Source organism: Tursiops truncatus, chromosome 15 (genome assembly GCF_011762595.2).
Source record: "Tursiops truncatus isolate mTurTru1 chromosome 15, mTurTru1.mat.Y, whole genome shotgun sequence".
Classification (NCBI taxonomy): Eukaryota; Metazoa; Chordata; class Mammalia; order Artiodactyla; family Delphinidae; genus Tursiops; species Tursiops truncatus.
In genome coordinates, this window is record NC_047048.1 from 14,073,407 (window position 1) to 14,096,758 (window position 23,352).

Here is a 23,352-nt window from a genome sequence, read left to right on the forward strand (position 1 = left end):
AATTGCTCTAAACACTCCACATAAAAGGCAGAGATAGTCAGATTGGGTAAAAAAGCAAGACCTAATTACATGCTGCCCTTAAATTGCACTTAAATATAAACAAATAAATAAATATAAATAAACAAAACAGTAAATAAGTTTTAAAAGATATACCATGTAACAGTAGTCAAAAGAAAGCTGGAGCAGCAATACTAATATCAGGCAAAGTAGATTTCAGAGGAATGAATATTACCAAGAAGGTCATTTCATAATGATGAAGGGGTCAATTAATCAAGAGGGCATAATTCTAAATGTGAATAATAAGTGTTGTAAAATAAATGAAGCAAAAACTCAGAGGCTGCAAGAAGTAGAAAAATCCACAATTACAGGCATATATGTCAGTGCCCATTCTCTCGATAACTGACAGAATAAACAGAATCAGCAAGGATATAGTAGACATTTGAGGGTACTTCACCCAACTACAGCAGACTACATGTTATCCTCAGGTGCCCAGAGAACACTTATTGAGAGAGACCATAGTCTAGGCCATAAAGCACACCACAATAAATTTAGAAGGAATCAAGTCATAGAGAAGACATTCAGAATGGAGAGATAATGTCACTATAGATTCAACAGATATCACAAGGATTATAAGGAAATATTATGCACACCTTTATGCTTATAGATTACATCACTTAGATGAAATGCACGAAGTTTTTGAAAGTCACAAAGCTCACTGAAGAAGAAACAGGTAACCTGAAAAGTTCATATCATCTGTAGTTTTAAAACTTCATACGAAGAAACTGCTAGGCGCATATGGGTTCACTGTTGAAGCCTACAATCTAACAAAAAATAAGACCAATTCTGCTCAATCTTGACCAGAAAATTGAATGAGAGGGAATACTTCTCAACTCAATCTATGAGTCTGACATTATCCTAATACCAAAACTAGACAAGGACATTACAAGAAAATAAAACTATACAGCCCAAAATCCATTACAGATATAGTTGCAAAAAAATTTAACAAAACTTTAGAAAATTCCATCCAATGATACATAAAAAGGATACATCATGACCAAGTGAGGTTTAACCCAGGAATGCATAGTTGGCTTAACATTCAAAAACAGTGTAATTCACCATGTTAACAGACTAAATAAAAAGAGAAAACTGCACATATATCCCAGAAGATGCAGAACAGTATTTGACCAAATCCAGCATCCATCCCTAATAAAAACTCACATCAGGGCTTCCCTGGTGGTGCAGTGGTTAAGAATCCGCCTGCCAATGCAGGGAACACGGGTTCGAGCCCTGGTCCACGAAGTTCCCACATGACACGGAGCAACTAAGCCCATGTGCCACAACTACTGAGCCTGCGGGCCACAACTACTGAAGCCCGTGCACCTAGAGCCCGTGCTCCACAACAAGAGAAGCCACCGCAATGAGAAGCCCGCACACGGCAACAAAGAGTAGCCCCCGTTAACCGCAACTAGAGAAAAGCCTGCACACAGCAACAAAGACCCAACGCACCCAAAAATAAAATAAATAAATTTATTAAAAAAAACCAAAAACCAAACCACAACAAAAAAACTCACATCAAACTACGAATAGAAGGGAACTTCTTTAGCCTTGAAAGGGGGCATCTACAAAATACCTATAGCTAACATCATACTTAATAATGATTGAACAGTTTCTCTAAAAGATCAGGAAGATGAAAGTCATTTCTGCTCTTACCACTTCTATTCAACATTCTACTGGAGGTTCTAACTAATGGAATAAAACAAGAAAAAGAAACAAAACTCACCCAGATTAGAAAGGAATAAGCAAAACTTATTCACAGATGACATGATTAGTGGAATCTACAAAAGAGCTACTAGAACGAATAAATGAGTTTAGAGAGTTTGCAGAATACAAAATCAATATACCAAAAAAACCCAACTATGTGTCTAAATACTAGCAATGAACAACTGGAAACTGACATAAATAAAATAAATGCCATACTCTCTTCATCAAAAAAAAAAAAAAAAAAGAACTACAGAACAAGCAATCTGATTTTAAAATGGACTTAGAACCTGAATGGACATTCTTTCAAAGAAGACATACAGATGGCCATCAGGTACATGAAAAGGTGCTCAATGTCACTAATCATCAGGGAAATGCAAATCAAAACCAAAAAGAGATATTACCTCACACCTGTAAAATGGTTGTTGTCAAAAAGGTGAGATACCAAGTGTTGGTGAGTATGTAGAGAAAAGGGAACACTTGTGCACTGTTGGTGGGAAGGTAAACAACACGTGGATGGATCTCAAAGTAAATATGCTGAGTAAAAGAAGCCAGAAAATAAAGAGTACATACCATATGATTCAGCTTACACAAAGCCCCATAAAACGCACACTAAGCTTTAGTGACAGAAAGCAGACAAGCAGTTGCCTGGGAGGGAGGAGAGGAGAGTTTATAAAGGGAAACAAGGAGATTCTGGGGGGTGACGGACTGTCCATTATCTTGATTGAGGTGATAGTTTCATGGATGTATATATACATAGGTCACATTGATCAAACGGTACACTTCAAATATGTGCAGTTTATTTTAGGTCAAATATACCTTAATAAATTCATTAACAACAATTTTTAAATGGCCCTCAAGTCAAGGACCGGGGTCCTGCTGCTGGAGTCGGAAGTCCTCAGCAGGCCTGGTTTGTGTGCTGCGTGGTCCTTAGCCCTTGTTTGCACGTTTGTATTGAGGGCATGAGGAGGCGCTCGCCTGATGGAAGGCAGGATGCCCCTCAAGTTCTCAAAGTGCAGGGAGCAGCTGCCCTGCTCAGGAAACCTGGGCTCCTGGTTTTCCTTAGAGAGGGACTGATGAGCAGAATGTGTCAGAAATCCAAGGAGACTTGAGCCCTTTTCATGTGGGCAATGGTAGAAGCAACTGGTTGACCGTCCAGAGAAGACAACCTCAGGGAGTAGTTTTATCTGGCTCTGAACTTCCCAATGGTGAGAATCAGGACCGGGCCTGAGAACTACTGTGAGAGAATTATTTCACCTCAACCAAAGAAATCTCTCGTTAGTGATTTCATCCCTCTGAGTGGCAGTAAGGTCTCCATCACCAGAGGCATTCCATTCTACATTGGACAATGCCGGGTTAGGATTCTGTAGAAATAATGGGAACACTCTCAGGAAGTTGGGTTCCAGGACTTTGAGGGTCCCTTCCAGCCCTTTAAATCTTTGATTTTCTACTTAAAATCCCCATGTATTCTGTGTGCTGTGGTTACTAGACAGGTTATTAGTACATTGACATTGGGAAGATTCCATAGGAAAGACTTCAAAGAAACACACACACACACACACACACACACACACACACAGTCATTAAAAAGCCTCAACTTCAGGGAATTCCCTGGTGGTCCAGTGGTTAGGACTCCACGCTTCCACTGCAGGGGGCACGGGTTCAATACCTGGTCGGGAACTAAGAGCCCACAAGAAGACATGTGGCGCGGCCAAAAAAAAAAAAAAAAGCCTTAACTTTAAAACTCACTTTGCTGAGTGTTAGCCCTCATCACACTGCCTTCCACTAGAATTCTGGAAAGTTATTCTGGAAGAGATGTACCTGCCTCTAAACCAGATCTGGGAGCCTGAGGAGCAGATAACAGGAGTTGCTACCCCTATACCAGGAAGTACAGCAGGGGCTCTTCCCAAAGCTGTAATGGGAGACCAGCATTCCCAAGTAAACCAGCACTCTGACGCCCAGCCCAGCCCTCTGCTTCACATGGAAGGAGAGGAATATTCAAGGAGACTCATAAAATGGAACTACTGCCCACCTCAGGATGCTCAAAGCACCATGATGGCTGTGACTCTTGAATGAAGCTTCCTGCAGATGTCTCCCCCCAGGGAAAGAGACGGGAGGAAACTGATAGAAATTGATCATAAACAGGAACACAGTTCTCTTAGTATTCCTTCAGAATTACTCAGTGTCTTTCAGTTCATTCTGGGAATCCACATACTTGTGATAAAACAGGACAGGTTCTCTCTCAAGGGGGAGCTTTGGTTTGCGGGGTCTAAGGAGAGGACAGAGACCAGATCCTCCAGCAGCACTCTCATGTTTCCTTCTGTGGCAACAATGAGATGATTAGGTTCAGAGGGCTGTTGGGAATCAAATCAGAAAAACATCAAATAATTCTAGGGCATTTTATTTCCTCTAATTTCCATTTATACCTGAGAGGAAATGAACATCTTAACAGCCCAAGAGAGTGAAACTGTCAGATGCCATCGCCAGCGTGGGAGAGAGAAACAAGCGGCTGAGTTGAGGGGGGCTGCGGGGCGGCAGGCTCCCTCCCGTGCAGTCTGCAAAGACCTTGTGACAGCCAGGGAGGCAGGCTAGCTCGTCGCAGGGAGGCTGGAAGGGGTCGTTCCACCAGAACCTGTGTCTCAACTTTCTGGGGGCAGCCTTGGGGGCCCCAAAGCTCACAAGTCACAGGGCCCTCCCCCAACCCTCCCCAGTTCGTTCGTCCAGCGCACAACTGGCTGCCGGAAGTCTGCCTTAGTTTCCCGGAAGGTCCTACTAAAAATCCAGCCCTGCTCCAATAAGGCACTGGCCCCTGCCCACTCCTGCCACCCACCTTCCTCTGGTTCTTTTCCAACTCTCCCTTCTCGTTCCAGGTGCTGGTGAGAGTCTGGCTAATAAGGGATGACCCTGAGATCACACTGAGGAGGTCTCTGTACCCCTATCCCGGGCTGTGTGCCCCCGGCTCCATCGGGCCTCCCTGGGTGTGATTCTGTTTCCCACGTCCTCTCAGGCTGCTGGCATTTCTTCACGTGCCATCCTTTGGGGCCAGGCTTGGGGGCTGCTTCTGGCTTCCCTCCTGTGATGGTTAATGTTGTGTCCACTTGACTGGCCACAGGACGCCCAGGTGAAACGTTATTTCTGGGTGTCTCTATGAGGTTTCCTTTTTTTTTTTTTTGGCCTCACCACGCGGCTTGTAGGATCTTAGTTCCCCAACCAGGGATCGAACCCAGGTCCTGGCAGTGGGAGCGCCAAGTCCTAACCCCTGGACCGCCAGGGAATGCCCCATAAAAGGTTGTTTCCAATGAGATTAGCATTTGCATCAGTGGACTCAGTAAGGGAGATCAACCCTCCCCAGTGTGGGTTGGCATCACCCAAGCTATTGAGGGCCAAACGGCGAGGAAGGAGGACTTCACCCCCTTTTGCTTTTCTGCCTCAGTGCTTCAGCTGGAGTATTTTATTTCACCTTCTCCTGACCTTGGACTGGGATTTACACCACTGGCTCCCGTGGTTTCTAGATCTTCAGACTCAGACGGAATTTTACCATCACTTTCCTGGGTCTCCAGCTTGCAGATGGCAGACTGTAGGACTTCTCAGGCCCCATAATTGCATGAAATAACTTCTTTTAATCAAAATGTCTAACCTCCTACTGATTCTCTTTCTCTTGAGAACCCTGACTGGTACACCTACCTCCCTACCCTGCAGGCCCATGTTGCTGAGGCCCTCCTGTTGGGTCTCAAAGCCAAGTTCTCCAGACCAGGATGCACACACATGGCACAGATACAGGTCATTGCTCCCATCTGCCCTGGTTTGGTTCTGAGTCAGGTGTAAGCATGGACAGTTACCAGGACATTTATTTCCAAAGCCCAGCGTTGTATCTTCTCTTTTAAAAAATTCAGGTGGGGTGGGAGAGGGTTGGATCGGGAGTTTGGGATTAGCAGATGCAAACTGGTATATATAGAATGCATAAACAACAAGGTCCTGCTGTGTAGCACAGGGAACTATATTCAATATCCTGGGACAAACCATAATGGAAAAGAATATGAAAAAGAATGTATATATATATATATATGTATAACAGTCACTTTTCTGTATAGCAGTAATTAATGCATTGTAATTCAACTATACTTCAATAAGTAAATTAAATAAAAAAGATATCATTTAACAATAAAGGGATTATAAGAGGATAAAAATAAAAAATTCAGGTGAAAAAAAAAATTCTTGTGTTATCTCTTTGGTGAAATGAATTGACAACCAAAACTCAGGCTTCCATATAAGAAAGAGAGGATACACTTGCCAGATCCTGACAGAGTTATAAGCTGTTTGCACCGGTTTAGATGTAAGGACCTCAAAATACACGATTCATCAGAGCATCTGGGGTTGCCGGGTTCCAAGATGTAGGTGATCCTAGTGACACACAGGGCAGACTCCCAATCAAGACACATCCTCAGGCTGGCAGCGCTGCCCGCCCTTCGCTCCGGCGCTGCCCCTGCTCTGCTGCGCTCGGCCCCTCGCCGTCCCGCGGCTCTTCTGAGTGAAGGAATCACAGCCCTTTGAGGTTTTTAATGCAATCTGTTCCAGTGTTCTTTCACACACATTGATTTCTTTGCTTTTTCATAATGTCTATTGAAAGCATCATAATCCTCGTGTTTTGTTATTGCTCCCGTGTAAAGTTCATCTTAGTTCTGAACCATCTCACACATTTTATAAAGGCTTTGTCTGTTCACTCCGAAAAATAAAAGAATAAAAAAAAAAAAAGACACATCCTCAGCAAAGTACCACCTGGAGGCGGTGGAGTGCAACTCAGCTGGATTTGGGGGAGCTCTTCTGGAGCCCCATATATGCCATTCCCTTGCAGTGGAGCATGCTCTGAGTAATCTTTCCTCTCCTCCTCCTCCAGGGGCAGGAACGGCAACATTTCCTTATACTTGAGCAGACCCCCTTTGTCTTAGAACATTCTGCCTTCATCTTTACCTGAGATAATAAAGCTACAGAAGATAAGATGAGGTTTCTGAGGTCCAAGGAGGAATTGAAAATTGCCCCCCCCAATCCTTTTCGAGGATTTTCCAGCTCCTGTCCCCGAATGTGTGTTGCTATGGTGATGGGAGGAATGGACGCTAAAACTGGGAGATGGTGACATCACAATGGGAAATGAAGGTTTTGAAGGTTTAATGAGTCTTCTCCAAAATGCACTCCTTTTAAAAAAGCAAGCTAGCAGGTGTCCCATGATCCAATGGGCTAGTAAGAAAATCTCCTTAGAGTTTTCAACATATAAATCTCTGTCTTCTCTGAGTGACCAAGAGCATCTGTATCAGTCCGTTTTTGCCCTGTTGTGCTGTAGCAATGGACGACTCCAAAGCCGCAGGAGCTTATAACCACAAACTTCTGCTGCTTGGCTGGGGCTCTGGTCCAAGTGTCTTCATCATTCTAGGGAGGTGAGCAGAAGGGGACAGGCCATTTTCTTGGCAAAGGAGGAAGGAAAAGAGCGGGTAGAAACACACACTGGTTCTTCAAACTTCTGCTGGGCTACGTTGGATGTCCTATCTGATCACATACCACTGGCCAAAGTAAGTCCAACAGCCCAGCCTGAAGCCAGCGGGACAGGAGGGGCGTCCACCCCTCCCATAGAGGAGGCACCAGGGAGGTTGCTGAAGTGATGGGCCCAGAGAGAGGCAGTGAGTATGTGGACAAATCGTATAAACTACTGCAGCCCCCAGGCAGCCACAGTCACTTGAAAGGGGGCCCTGGTCTGCTGACACCGCATATCAGGGCAAAAGTATCAAAGGTACAAAATATTTTGAATCCACTGGAAGAAAACCGCGATATAGAAATTATGAGTCATTCAGAAATGTTCTTGTTGCAGACGGGTATACCTTAAAAGGAAAAACTGGTGCCGCTAAACTCAGAAAACCACTCAGGGCCTTTCGAAAACCCAAAGAGGTGCCAAGGCATTTTGAAAGAGGCCATTAAGAATAGACATGGCAAGTCACCCCTGACTTATTAAAAAAGAGAATGATTTTATAAATGAGGCCATTAGGAAGGATTTGTGAGATATTAGGGCTCTCAGAACTGCCTGAATAGGAGGGAAGGGAAGGGAAGGAGGACAGTTAGCAATCTGTTATTTGGTGAGTTTGCTAAAGGAAATAATGCCCATGGTGATTCTTCGGCAGGCGATAATGGCTTCGCAAGGGGCCTGCCCAGAGCCGGGCACTGCCCAGGAAGGTGACGGCGCCTCAGACTACCGCTGGGGGTCATGTCTGGGTGGGGGAGGGGAGGCAAACATTTAGATCAATAAAAGACAACCCATGGGCAATGGACAATATTAGAAGTATGTACAGGGGCTTCCCTGGTGGTCCAGTGGTTAAAACTCCACCCTTCCAATGCAGGGGGCACGGGTTCAATCCCTGGTCGGGGATCTAAGGTCCCACATGCTGCGCGCCCCCCCCCCAAAAAAAGAATCGTGTACAAACAAAGGGGCGGTTCCTTCAGGTGGGAGCACAGAGGGCCTCTGAGGGGCCCTACTACCTTGACCGTGTGTTGAAGGGACAGGCAAGCAGGAAAAGGCGGGGCTGGGAGGGGACTCAAGGTGAGGGAACCGCAAAGGCACTTGGATAAACAGGCTTGTGGTTCAGAAGAGAACCCGGGGTTGGGGCCATCCACGTGGAAGTGATACAGACTCAGAGGGCCAGGCGGGAAGGCTGAGGTCACAGGGTGTGGGGTGGAGAGGAACAGGGAGATGGAAAGCCAGGGCGAGAATCACCATGGCGGGCAGGAGGTGCCGGCAGGACGCCGGGAGGGGGAGGTGAGAGCGAAGTGGTCCTGGGACCAAAAGCTAGAGAGTCAGGCGGGATGAAGGGGGGCATCTGTTAGCTTTGAGGTTGAGGCGTCACCGGGGACTTCGCTGAAGCGGATTTGGTCGTGTGGCTGGAGCAGACAACGCAGGAAACTAACTGGAGGTGACAAAGGGGGTTTCTTCTCCTTGCCTGACTTTGTATTCCTCAGGGGATGGGAAAAACGAAGCTTGATTTCACACAAAAATTTCCAGTTGTTGTTTAGGGGGAACATGAAACAATGAGGGACGGGGTCAGGGCTCATGAAATAGAGACTGTTTGAAAGCTTTTTAACCATAGAGGGAGGGCGGTGGAGGCCTCGGCACCCCCAGGAGAAAGGGGCCTGCCCTGCACACGCACAAATACCCCGATGCCTGTTTCCCCATCCCCACAGTGTGCAGATCCCACCGGGTCAGGGAAGTGGCCTGTTAATGAGATAAAATCTAAAAGCATTATAAACACACACTTTATTTTATTGCTAGGCGTGTTTGTGTGAGGCAGTGATTTTTGGGGGCATTTTCTTATTTTCCAATAAAATTAAATAAGCCCACATGAGCTTTGGTAAACAGAGCACAGTAAAATGAGCATGCGGGGATGAGGGCTTGATGCAATTTTCTCTTAATGAAGTACGTTTTATTCCTCCCTTCATGCCCTGCCCTGCTGCAGACAGCATCGCTATTCCACCCCGCACAGTAGTATCTGTACCATGATGAATTGCAACAGCATCCCCTCCTCCTGGAACGATGGGCTGACTCTTTCGGAAGGGATGCAGGGAAGAGTGGGACAGGATGCTGTCTGTGGCCAAAGAAATGACCAGTTTGAGATTCTGAGTCATGAACTGCCATAATTAGGAGGCAGGCAGAGTGCACGCTGCCGCTGCTGTATTTGCTGCCTGTTCCCTGTGAAAGCTTTGGGAATTAAGATAATAGGCCTCTAAAACAAGAGCCGGGTAGGGCTCTACCTAACGGCCTGCACACAGCGCGTCAGCAGCAGACAGACCCAGACAGAGGCACCCAAGGCAAAGGAGCAAGAAAGAACCCAAGAAGAGGGTCCCCAGGCCCAGGGGAAGGTGTGTGTGTCCCAAGGAGTGAAAGGTGGAGAGAGTTTTATCATCTGTACAGGCTCCAGCTGCAGCATGCATGCTCACGTAGCTGTGGGATGACACGGGCCTGCAGCATGGCAGCCCTGGGCTGCTGGGGTCACAGGAGCCACGGGGCTGGCTTGGAGTGAAAGGAGCCACAGAGGGAAGGCCCCAGAGAAATGGGAGAGAAGTTGCTGAGCCAGGCCTCACAGGACATCTTCCTCCAACCAGACTCAGCAGGACAGAAGAGAAGGCCTCTCTGGGTCAGGGATATTACCAGGAGAGGCGGCAGCCAGGTGGCAGCCAGTGGGCTTCCGCTAGTGATGTGCTACTAGATTAGCCAAGACTTTACTGCAAGTGATAAAACCAGCTCCAATGAACCCAAGTGAAAGACGTGACTTGTCGCTCCCCATAAGGGCGGCGCGTGGGGAAGCTGTGCAGAGGGACACCTGGATACAGGCATCGAGCCCTGGCAGGACACGGGCTCCGTCTCTCAGATCAGCCTCCGCAGGCTTGACTTGAAGAAATCCAGGGAAGACCTTCCATCGGTCCCGCTCACATCCGGACCCATCACCAGACCCGGGGGTCGGGCATAGCCACTGCCCTAGTTCAGGGTCATATGGCCAATCTCAGGGCCAGGAGGGGCAAGGGGAGACTAAGAGCATAGCCTCCACCAGACACTCCCCCATACGGTGGGTGAGGACCCGTGCATACCCCAAAAGTCAGGGTGTCACCATGGGCTGAACAAAGAATAAACGCCCCACAGAGCAGCCCACACCACCCACTGCAGGTCTCTGAATGAAGAATTCCCGAGTGGAATGAGCACTCATCACTGCTGCTCTCAGAACAACCAAATGGGCCGTGAGGCTCAGCTCTGATTAAGGGTGGCTCTCCTTCAGAGTCGGGGTGGTGGTGGAAGAGGTGGCAATCAGTAAAACAAAAGCAGGCTTTTTCAGAGCTCTGAATCTGCCCATGCTGCCCTTTGGCCGGAAATGGCCTTTACTTGCCTTCTTCCTCTGGTAAACTCCCATTCATCCTTCAAGACACAGTTCAAATGTCACCTCCTCCATGAAGCTCTCCATTCTCCAAGACAAAGCTAGTTTCTCAGTCCTACTCCCAGGTTCTAAGACTACTTTGCATTTAATTTGCTGATTTTTAATCTCTGGCTCATGGGTATTGCTTTTCTCCTGGACAGGGCAGGGACCGAGTCTTACAATGTGAAGCTCCTCTTCCAGCACCCAGAGCAAGAACCTGGCCCTCAGCAGGTGCTCCATACCTGTTTGGTGTGTTGGTGAACTACACACACAAGATATATATTCTTTGCGGCAGGTGGAGTTGTTGTCCACCTTCTTCGCTCCTAATAGTACCTACCTCCCACACTAGAGGCTGAAAATGCCAGATGCTTGTGCTCTCCCCCTCCCTTGCAATTGGAGGTTGTCAACTGACCCATTTATGGTTAATAGACTTAAAGAGAAGTCTCTAAGGGGTTTTTCCCTTTTTGATTAATAGAGCAACTCAATAGAGAGCTCTCTTCCTCATCCATTTCCTTCCAGGCTTTGAACACAACTGTGAGAGAATGTGATGCCTGGAACTTTGGCAGCCATTTTGAGACCATGGGGCAACAGTCTGAAAACGAAAGTCAACATGTCCTAAAGGGTGTGGTGGAAAGCTTGGAAACTGCCTGGGTCTTCGATTATTCATCCCTAGATTCAACCTGGAAACCACCTACTTCCAGATTGCTTATATGAGGCAATAAAAATCCCTACTGTTTGAAACCACTAGTTCAAAACCACTAACTTTGTTACTGGTAGCAGAGAGCATGCTGACTGCTACATGCTTTCATGCCATGACAGCAGTTCGGGATTCTATAGTATAAACATCTTTTTCCGTCTAGTACCAGTTTAGAAAAATGAGAGGACAAAACGACCTAAAAATCAAACATGAAAATACTGCACATGTTTTGTTACCAACTATCAATCATTTCAAGTAAAGTACAGAGTGATCAATAATGTTCTGTGGCTTGAGCATAAACCCAGAGGTCAGAACTCCTGAGCATGTGCGTCTAAGCCACTTGAACCTGCTCGGTATGGCTCCTGTCCTTTGGGGACCATCACAGCCAAGGCTCTGATCCTGAAGAAAGGGCGATACGAATAAGGATGCACTGCCACCAGGGTAATATCTTACTCAATAAGATGCTCAAAGTCTAGGAGTTCTGGAAATGTGTTGAAAAGCTCTGTGCTAAGTTGCCTTGGGTGAAAAAACTTAAGGCCAACGTGTACTTCAACGAGCAAGCCAATGAAATCATCTGAATGAGGTTAACTGCAAACTCAAAAGTCTGAATTTAGAAGCTGAGCAGGAGCCGGTCAGGGGGATGGAGGAAAGGATGGGAATTAGAGATGGAAGCAGCGGCACGAGCTATTCCACAGGACCGGTGGTGAGGTGTGTCAGGCTGAGGAGTGTGGACTTGACAACGGGCTTAAAGGAGGAATGGGAGGGTTTTGGAAGGGACATGGTCAGATGTGCATTTGAGAATTTCCACTCGGGCAGCCTGTCTGTTGGCTAGACAGAAGGAGGGAGGCGGAGTTTGGGGTGAGGCAGGGAGTTACAGCTCTGACCAGTGCCTGCCATTTAGCCCCCCAGCCTGGAGGCAGAGGTCCTGCACAGAGCCTGGCATGTAGTCAGGCAGGAAAGACAGGCCCGGGCCCAAGGACAGCCTCCTCGTGCATAGGTATTAGGCAGAAGGCAAAGGCACCTCCTTGGTTTGCACTTAATGAGGCCATGACGTGTGGAGGAACGGCATCTAAAACAGAACCTCTGTAGCATCTGCACAAGAAACTCTGACCATGGAAACCGTGGAGCATGTGCAATAAAAATGCACAGGTTGCTAATGACCCTGTACAACCTTCCACGTGTGGCCACTAGACTACTAAGGGACAACTGAAGGGAAAACAGCTCTTAGAGCACATATGCGGTGGCTTCAGGAGACAAATGCGCTGATGCAACCTGGTGCAATCCAGGCCCCACCTCAATCCTCCCCTCAATGAATAATCTACCCCTAATCAAAAGACCCCCATCCATTCAAAGGGGTAAAATAAGATAAAAGGGTGAATCAATTACCCTGCAGTGGACTTCCTGGTGGCGCAGTGGTTAAGAATCCACCTGCCAATGCAGGGGACACGGGTCCGATCCCTGGTCCGGGACGATCCCACATGCTGCAGAGCAACTAAGCCTATGTGCCACAACTACTGAGCCTGCACTCTAGAGCCTCTGAGCCACAACTACTGAGCCCGCGTGCCACAACTACTGAAACCCGCGAGCCACAACTACTGAGCCCGCGAGCCACAACTACTGAGCCCATGTGCCACAACTACTGAAGCCCGCACTCCTAGAGCCCGTGCTCTGCAACAAGAGAAGCCACTGCAATGAAGAGTAGCCCTGGCTCACTGCAGCTAGAGAAAGCCCGTGTGCAGCAAGGAAGACCCAATGCAGCCAAAAATAAAAAGATAAATAAACGAACAAATATATTTTTTTTAAATAAATAAATAACCCTGCAGTGCACCCCTCGCTCATGAGGACGCCCGCACTCTTCTCTAAGTGTGTTCTTTGCCTCCATAACCTGCTTCTTTGTTTTCTTTGCTCCTCAGCCTCAGTGTGTGTGTGTGTGTGTGTGTGTGTGTGTGTGTGTGTGTGTGTGTTTCTTCCTTTGTGTTTTGTGTTCCTTGCCCCAATTCTTTTGGATGAGTTGAACAAGAGCCTGGAGTTTTGATAAGCTTTTCCGGTTATCAGTAGGAAGGGCTCTCAATAAATGGCCAGGTATTCCTTCTCTGATCATGTGTCCCCCCAGCACCGTGTGCAGGCTGGGGGCTAAGGAGAGCACAGCCCCCAGAGGAACGCCGCTGGGTTCCATCTGCCACGCCAAACACTCCAACCCCAAAGATACAGCACACACTTGCCAGGAACCTGCTCCCGTGGCCTCAGAGCTGCGCCTTCCCCACCTGCGCTGCCCAGCAGACTCATGAGGCCTTGCTCTTCAGACCTGAATCCCAGTTCCCAGCCCCACACTGGGGCTCAGACTGTGGCACAAAGGAAGTGCTGACTTCTGGTCTCCTGGGAAGGGGCCGGGTCAGAGACTAGTCAGAGGAGCCCAAGGTCCTGGCAAGAAATGTGCCAGGTGCCTTAAAGCCTTGCCCCCAGGGATCCCTATTCTGTGCGCGGCAGGTAAGTGGCAAGAGTTCCAAGGCCACCCCGCACCCTTCAGACACCACAACCTGACCTCAGGGCTCCCCTGCTCAAGCCAGATGTGCCGAACTCCCCCAGTGCAGTGCTTGGGTGAGCTGAACCCTGCTGGCATGATCTCATGAAGCCCTTCTGCCCCGCTGCTCCAGCGTGATGCTCCTGAGCCCTCCTCTCTGTGGCCTCACTTCCCCCTTCTCTGGGGGCAGATGGGGGGTGTGAACACGGTGAGACTGGCATTTCCTAATCCCTCCGTGAGCCGGGGTCCCACATTGGGGGACATCCCAGGCCCTCTTCCTGCCTGAGTGGGGGGCAGATCAGGAAACTGCAGCTCCTCCTGGCAGGAACGGGGAGGGGAGGGACCAGTTGCTGAAAAAAAAAAGTTCCGTTTTTCAACAGTCCAAGTGATTTTTTTCCCCACTTCTCCTTAGCCAGCAATCAGAGTACAAATCTAGTAGTCCTCAATGAGAGCCAGTTAATAGCTGCACAATTAATTCACTTCCTCAATGAGAGAAAAGTGAAAGCATTAGCTGGAGCTTCACAGGGTCTTGATGAGAATTCTCAGAAACTAGAGAAGGAATCACAAGATGTCTGCCTGCTCCGATTTTGCACAAATACATGCTCCTGTCTCACCTGGAAGTTGACAGCTTCCCTCACTGCCCGTTGCAAACACACCCTGCCTTAGACTGAGGTCTGCGGCCACTATAAGTTCTCTTTCTCTAACATCTAAGCTGGAATTCTTGGAATCGGTGAGGAGAAATCTAAACACGCTAGGGTTCCTTCCAAACAAGAGGGTCTTTTTCTCCAGAAAAGGCAGTGAAATTTACAACACGGTACCAAACAGCTTCAAAACCTAGTCATGAGAGTAGCGTACTTTATTCATAATGAATGAAAGGAAATCAGTAAAGGACAAAAACACCAAGCAGGCTAAGAGCCAACAAGATTAGTCACTGCCGACTTAGATTAAATCAACGGTGCCCGGGGAGGGGTTCATCAATTTGTATTTAAATAAAAAGTGAGAAAAGCAACCCAGCACACAAAGAAAAACAAAAAAAGACGAATCTTTCAGCTGACAAAATATGCAGTTTTGAATATATTTAACTCCAACTATAGGCTGAATTCCAACTTCAGGATCTTATTTAAGGAAAAGGCTTAGAGTCTCACTCTACAAGGTAGAAAACACATTCCCTCATACCTTTTATTGTGCTAATTAAGATAATACATATCCATTTATATGTTGCTTCATACATGGGATTTTTATATAATTACGGTGATAACTACGATTTCGTATTCTGTATTTTAAACTTAGCGTTATATCATAAACATCTTCTGTCATTAAAAACTTTCACTGGTGCGAGCACTGCACTACAAGTATTGATGAGGACCCCTATGCACGGGATGTTCTGCTGTCATCCTCTTTGGCTCACTTCTCACTGGCCTCTGGAACTGTTCTCCAGTCTTTTCTTGATCTGTCCCTGCCCCCCAACTCCCCCAGGTTTCTGTGACTCCACAGGCCTGGTTACTCTAATGTCTCCCCTGTTGAAGCTGTCAGGGGACTTCTTTCCCTGTCCCACCCCTACCTGCTAGAGTTCCTGGAGACATGGCCCCTCCTCCTCATTTTATACGCTCTCCGAAGATGACCTCCGCCCTCCTTAAGGCTCCAAGTATAACCTACACCATGAAGATTCACACATTTCTTCCACCCCAGACCTGTATGCCTGACGGCTGGCTTGACCTTCCCCTTGGAAATTTTGGGCAGTTCCAAGCCTACCTGTCCACAAATGAACTCAGGATCTCCCACAGGCCTGGCCCTCTTCCAGTCTCAGCCTACAGAGCACCACCATCTCCTCTCCTGTTCTCAAGCCAGAAACCCAGGAGTCATCCCTGACGACTCATCCCTCCTGCCTGCCCACACTCCACACTCCCCCACCCCCATCTAGCCAAATTGTGGCCAGATCCACCAGTGTTTCCTCCTAAGGTCTCTTTCAAATCTACCCACTGCCCTCCATTCCAACCACCAGGGTCAGCATGCAGGGGCGTGCACTGCACAAATGCTACCACCTGGGCCATCACTTCTGGCCTGTTCTACAAGAACACCTACCAACTCATCCCCTTCGCTTTTGGTCTTTCCAGGCCATTATCTAACCCAAAGCTACAGTGATCTTCTTAAGATGCACATCTAATCATGCTGTTCCTTTGCATAATTGCTCTTAGGGCTTAGACTGGCCTGCATCTCCCTGAGTCATCACTGTTATGTTCTCCTGGTTCCCCTGTGTGGCCTGGTCTTCTCCTACATCTTCTGCTGCATTCTCCAGCCACTGAGGCCTTCCTATAGCTACTCAAATGTGCCACAACCCTTCCCCACATGGCCTTTGAGCATGCTCAGTCCTCTACCTGCAGTGTTCTTCTTCCCCTGTCCTTAGATCTCTTACATTGTTTTTATATCTACAAGGGATTCTGAAAGTGTGGTCTCTTAGCAGCATTTGCATAACCCAGAAACCTGTTAGAAAAGCAAATTCTTCTGCATTGCACACCTACTATATCAGAAACTCTGGAGTGGGGTCCACAAATATGTTTTAACAAGCCCTCCGAGTGACTCTGATGCATGAGTAAGTTGGAAAGCCATTGGTCCAGAAAGGCCTTCGTCACCCAAGGTTTCTTCTGAGCTTTTTGTTTCATTTGACTCTTTTTGCTATTTAGTATAAAGACCAAAACTGCATAATTTTTCTCCCAAATCTCCATTGATTTATCCTATATTCCTTATCTTATATCCTATACTGCTTTTCATAAACATTAAGGTTTGCCTCTGTGCTTTTTTAAAAAAAGCTTTATTGAGATATATTTCATATACCTTAAAATCCACTCATTTAAAGTGTATAGTATAGTTTTCAGTATATTCAGAAAGTTGTGCATTCATAGCTGATTTTAGCTCTTTGCATCTTCCTGTTTTCTTGGTGAGTCTAGCTAAAGGTCTGCCAATTTTGTTGATTTTTTTTTTTAAAGAACCAACTTCTGGTTTCACTAATTTTTTCTTTTGCTTTTCTTTCCTTTCTTTTATTTATTTCTGCCCCTAGTGTTTATTATTTTTTTCCTTTAGCTCACTTTGAGTTTAGTTGTTCTTTTTCTAGTTCCTTAAGATGGAAGGTTATTAATTTGAGATGTATCTTCTTTTTAATGTAGGCATTTACAGTTATAAATTCCCTCTAAGCAGGGCTTCCTTGGTGGCGCAGTGGTTGAGAGTCCGCCTGCCGATGCAGGGGACACGGGTTCATGTCCCGGTCTGGGAAGATCCCACATGCCGCGGAACGGCTGGGCCCGTGAGCCATGGCCGCTGAGCCTGCGCGTCCGGAGCCTGTGCTCCGCAAAGGGAGAGGCCACAACAGTGAGAGGCCCGCGTATCGAAGAAAAAAAAAAAATTCCCTCTAAGCACTATATTAGCAGCATCCCATAAGTTTTGGTATGTTGTGTTTTCATTTTCATTCATCTCAAAAGTCTTTCCTAATTTCCCTGTGATTCCCTCTTTGACCCATTGTTTGTTTAGGACGTTGGTTAATTGCTACATATTTATGAATTTCCCAAATTTTCTTCTGCTGTTGATTTCTAATGATCTCTAATTTCATTCCATTGGTCAGAGACTATACTTTGCATAATTTCAATCCTTTTAAACTTACTGAGACTTGTTTTATGATCTTACATATGGTCTATACTGGAGAATGTTCCATGGCACTCGAGAATAATGTGTTGCTGGTGGAGCGTCCTATGGAGGCCTTCAGGTGTACTTGGTTTATAGTGTTGCTCAAATCTCTTACTTCCTTTTTGGGCTTTGGCCTAGTTGCTCTATCCATTATTGTAAGTGGGTTATGTAAGTCTCCAATTACTACTGAATCATCTCCTTTCAACTCTGTCAGGTTTCACTTCACATATTTTGGGGCTCTGTTGTTAGTTAGGTCCATGCATGTTTAAAATCATTACATCTTTCTAGTAAGGTGTAATTATAAATAATTAAAATAATTACAATTTATCATTATAAAATGTCCCTTTTGTCCCCACTAACAATTTTTTTTTTGTCTTAAAGTCTATTTTTTTGATATTAGTAAAACCACTCTAGCTCTCTTTTGGTAACTGCTTCCATGGTATACCTTTCTCGATCCTTTTAGTCTTTGAATGTAAAGTGTGTCTATTGCAAACAGCATATAATTGGATTTAAAAGAAAAATACATTCTGCCTCTTTTGATTGGGGTATTTAATCTACTTACATAATATACTAACCCAATAAGGCAAGATTTGTTCCTGACATTTTTGCTATTTGTTTTTTGAATGTCTTAGATCTTTGTCGTTTTGTTACTGTCTTCTAAATAGATATTTTCTAGTGTACCTTTTAAATTCTCATTTCTTTGTGATATTGTGATTTATAATAATATACATTATTTAAATATAAATATTAAATTATTAAATATACTTATTCTCTCCCAGTTCCAGGCACAGAGTTCCTAAAACCCTTGGAATTCCCTAAGCGATGACAACAATAACAACAACAATGTGTGTCTTGTTATGTTAATGAGGCGACTTTTGGAAAGCCCTTAGGTAACCTAAGGAAGGGGACTCGTTGCCAGGGCCACCAACCAAGTGATTAGAGGGTTGCGAACTTTCAGAACCACCCCTGGACCTCTGGAGAGGGGAGAGGGGCTGGAGATTAAGGTCAATCACCAATGGCCAATGATTTAATCAATCGTGCCTATGTAATGAAGTCTCTATAAAAACCCAAAAGAAAGCAGAAACTGACACACCAATGTAAAGCAATTATACTCCAATAAAGATGTAAAAAACAAAAAAAACAAAAGGACTGGGTTTGGAGAGCTTCCAGATTGGTGAACACATGATCTGGGAGAGTGGCGTGCTTGCAAAAGGCATGGAGGCCCTATCTTCCTTCCCACGTACGTTGCCCTGTGTATCTCTTCCATCTGGCTGTTCCTGAGTTATATATACCCTTCTATAATAAACCAATAATCTAGTAAGTAAAATGTTTCTCTGAGTTCTGTCAGCCGCTCTAGCACATTTATCAAACACACGGGAACCTCCAATCTATAGCTGGTTGGTCAGAAGCACAGGTGACAACCTGGACTTGTGACTGACATCTGAAGTTGGGGGGCAGAGCACTTAACCTGTGGGATCTGATGCTATCTCCAGGTAGACAGTGTCAGAATTAAGCTAAACTGCAGGACACCCAGCTGGTGTTGGAGAACTGTTTGGTGGGGGGGGTGGAAAATCCACACATTGAAACTGTGAGCAGAATCGTATTTTTTTTACTATAACTTTTAAAATTTATTCTTAGTGGCTGCTCTTGGGATTACAATTAGCATCTTTAAAAAATCTGCTTTGGAAACATACCCACTTAATTTCAACAGTGGGTAGTCAAGACTTGCTCCAATATACCTCTGTTCCCCTCACACTTCTTTCATGTTATTACTGTCATACAAATTACATCTTTATACATTCTAAGTCCATCAATACAGTTTTATAAATATTGCTTTACGCAGCTATCTTATAAAACAGATAGGAGAGTTACAAACAAAAGTACATTTATATTGTCTTCTATAAAACTTACGTAGTTACTTCCACCAGTGCTGTTTATTTCTTCACGTGGTTTCAAGCCTAACGTACTTTCATTAAGCCCTGAGGACTCCTCCTCGTAGGCAGGTCTGCTGGTGATGAATTCTTTACTTCTTGCTTATCTGAAAATGTCTTAATTTCTTCTTTAATTTTGAAGGAAGATTAAAATAGGCATAGAAATTTTGGTTGAAAGTCTCTTCTTCCAGCTCTTTTAAGATACCATTCCACTGCCTTTTGGCCTCCATGCTTTCTGATGAGAAGTAAACTGTTAATTTTATTAAGGTTCAGTAGTTTCTCTTAACAGATGATTTTCAGCTCACGGCAAAGCTTTGGTTAAACTGTCGGAGTTCTAAAATTCTTTGATTTTAGTTGTTTTGCCCATATTTTCACTGTTTTAGAGGGAGAGTGAGTTCACTGAGGTTCTCACTCTGTCATTTTGGAAGCTGATCTCGTTTCATGTTGTTTGAATTATTTTAGACAACATTCTTTAATATCTTGTAAAGCAATTTTCCTTGAATAATTATTTTTCTAGAATCTTGTAACTATTCTTACCTGGCTAGCTTTTCGGCAGAATTTTAGAATCGCTTGCTCAAACTCCAACAATAACTTCCACTGGACATCTAGAATGCTATTTTTCAAATAGCTCACCTTCTAAGAATATTCAAGCTTCCCCATCTCTTCTACTTTAATACTGCTCAGCAAACATTTAATTTTTTTCATCTAGATTCCACTGTATTTTTTTCCCCTAGGCATTTAAAATTTTCTGCTGTGACTGTGAACTGGGATTAATATACCATGTTATTTTTTTTTAAATATAAAGCAAACACTTCCTGGGTGGCAGAGGGAGGAAAAACTGCTCATTTATGTGCCTAAAGTTAATGGAGTCAGGAGGGCTCATTCTGGTGGTGAGAGGTTTGCTTTTGTTTTTTTTTCTTTGAAGCAACAGAATATCTTCATTCACATTAAATCTTGAGCAGAACCTCAATGCATAAAAAATAAAGGCAGCGTTGCCCGGTTGAAAAAGAGGTTGAGGGACGGTCCAAAGCCCAGCATGCACTGCCGCCTGCCCTGCTCCTTACGGCAGCCCCAGAGGGGTCTTCCTACAGCTGTGTGCCCAGTTAGCTGTCACAAACAGGACCCCATCTGTACGCTCCTTAGCATGAGCTCTTGCTTTTTAATACTCTCCTCTAATTTAAGGTTTGAATAGAGATTTTCCATCTCTACTCAACGACCATTAACACATCTGAGCTTCAGTGAGCTCCTGCCTCACTGGCCTGGACCACTCCTATCTCTTGTCTGTCTCAGGGGTCAACAGGAGACTGAACGCATGCTTGAAGATGTGGTGACTTCAAGAACATCTGATTTCATCCTATGGCACAGAGAGACTCTATCACTTAGAAATAAATACAGTGCCCAGTTTTCAACTACATGAGTAAGTAGATTATATTATTATGAACTTTACTTCAGCAGAGAATAGAGGAGGAATATAAGGAGGAGATGGGTCTGACAGGGCTTAGAACCATGGGACTAGAAGCATCTTTAAAATAAGCGCTCAAAAGAAAATGTGTGGTCCAAGTCTTCACAAAAGATATTTTACTAAAATTTTAGGATAAAGGCATTTTTTAAATAACTATAATACTTCTTAAAAACTACTGAGTATTTAGTGATGTTTTCAATTAGGAAAAAACTTGAAACTTAAAGAACAGATTGCAGAAAGTAGCTAGGGCTACAAGAGTGAAAGAAGATGGAAACCTGCTACATGTGTAGTGATGAGAGGCTTAAACACTTACTTTTTAAACCAAAAACAAACTGTACTCATTGTTTCACTAATTTGTGAGACTAATTATTCAGTGACATCATATGACAATTCCTCTTACAGAAGAGAGATTTTACTCTAATCCAGCTCACATACTACTTTCTATGGCAATCTGCATGGGAATGGAATGAGATCTAGTACAGTTTTAGATCCAAATCAGTTTCTAAAGAGTTGGTACTAAATGAATATTTAAAGAAATCTATGTAGTATTTAAAATAATTGAGAAAAAATAAAAAATAAAATAATTGAGAATTATGACAAATTACTTTCAGGAAGTGTTATCTTAAGATGTAAGAAAGGGATGAAGATCTTAGAGGAAGCAGATACACTGACCTCAGGGTAGTCCAACTGACAAAGGCCAACAGCCCATGACAGGGGAAAAGGAACAGAAATTCACTCTGCACGACACTCCCATGGTTGGCATTCTAGGCAGTCTTCCTAATTATAATTCAAAACTAATAAAGGTTGTGTACTTCCCCCTCAAAATGATTTTCTTTCAGAAGTAAACTCAGAAAAGGGACTGAGTTCTGGAAAGAGACAGTGAGGCTGAGTCCCAGGCACTCAAAGCGTGGCTGCTGTCTCCTGAGCCTAAGGATGTGACTTGCGTCCCCTTACACCCTTCTCTATGTGAAATATAATTTGTCCTTGGAAAAATCACAGTGGAGTCTGAGAACCTTCTGGGGCAATCAGTTTGTGTCCTTCGGTATCCTAAATTCAGATAATCTCAACATCCAGATATATCCTTTGATTTGTTCTTTCTCTGATATCTTGTGTCCTTGGGATCAAAGCCTCTTTCGCTGGCACCAAATAACGCCCAGTGAGGAGTTCTGGCCATGTAATCCTTGGCACTGAAAGTTCTGGATCCACCAGTGTCTTCATATTCCTGGACGAGCTCCTGGAAGCGGCTGTAATCAATCCACGTCCACCATTCTCTGCCAATCTTAAACTGGCGAGAAAAAAAGCAGTCAGGTCAGAACTCAAAACACCCATAAAAAATGTCAAGTAAGCATCAAAAAATCAAAAATGAGCCTGATACTTTTCCCCTATCACGTTAAAGAAAATTCTTTTGCGCTCCAGACATGGTTCCGTGTCAAAGCAGAATGTTCTATACACAGTCAAAGGAGAGTTTCTTTTCCCTTAGGACCACTTCCGTTCTGGACCTGGAAGACCCAGTCGCTGAATAAAGAATACATCCTAGAACTGAAAGTCAAGGATGTGTTTATCTTGAGCAGTATCACTGGAAGGAGATTAATGACGTTTTCGGCATTACCACGTGTCAAGCTAATTCCGATTCCTCTTGCTGCCAGTTTTCCCTGGTATGAATTTTCATGCTTGTGTTAGCAGCACCTAGTGGAATCCCTTTATTACTAAATTTTGCTTGAGTTATTAGTGAAGCTTTAATTGATGCCTTTCTAATTCCGAAATGCTAACTTAATGACTCAAACTAGCCCTTTTAGCCTAACATGAATACAATATCTCATTAACGGAAAGCCCTGTTAAGAATTTCAATTCAATAAAGTGGAATAATCCAATTTGTACTCTTTTAAGAAAATTGCTTCTCAAAAGTCACTGTAGAATAATGATCCCGAAAGAAGAAAAGACAATGTAAGTTGAGGAGGCTCTGAAGGAACTACAAATTGAACTGTGAAGGCTTTTAATTCAAAGCAACCACTTGGCATTCAATCGTGTCAATGTATAATACGTTGATATTTGATTTATAAATGGACAAATCTTTGTTATGCCACCGTTTTTTAAAAAAACCTGATTATGAACCGAGGTAAGTAACAATTTCATGTCCTAGCTGAGAAAAATATTGAAAATATTTAGGTTCCTGGATTTAGAATATTAAAATATGCTGTATTTAAATAACATCTAATTTTTTACCCAACAGCTAGGAGCTTTCTAAGGGAAAAGATGCCACATAAATGGGAAAGTTTAGTCTACCTATGAATCATGAAAAATTTTCTTCTAATAAGACCATTCCTTGAAAAGTTGCCCTAAGAGCTCTATGAATTCTACAACTCAACATG

General features: G+C 44.6%; 1 protein-coding gene across 7 annotated transcripts in view; it reads right to left on the reverse strand.

Annotated features, from left to right (window-relative positions):
* LOC101322849 (S-adenosyl-L-methionine-dependent tRNA 4-demethylwyosine synthase TYW1) overlaps positions 1-23,352 on the reverse strand; it is a 222,883-nt gene that overhangs the window by 44,006 nt on the left and 155,525 nt on the right. For 3 of the 7 annotated variants that reach the window (XM_019921821.3, XM_019921818.3, XM_019921819.3), the window contains one exon: positions 14,754-22,268. The exons of the other annotated variants lie outside the window; for them this stretch is intronic. In XM_019921821.3, the coding sequence (XP_019777380.1) occupies positions 22,047-22,268 (222 nt within the window). In that variant the 3' untranslated portion in view covers positions 14,754-22,046. Of the gene's footprint in view, positions 1-14,753; positions 22,269-23,352 lie in introns of those variants that run through there. 7 annotated transcript variants of the gene reach the window in all.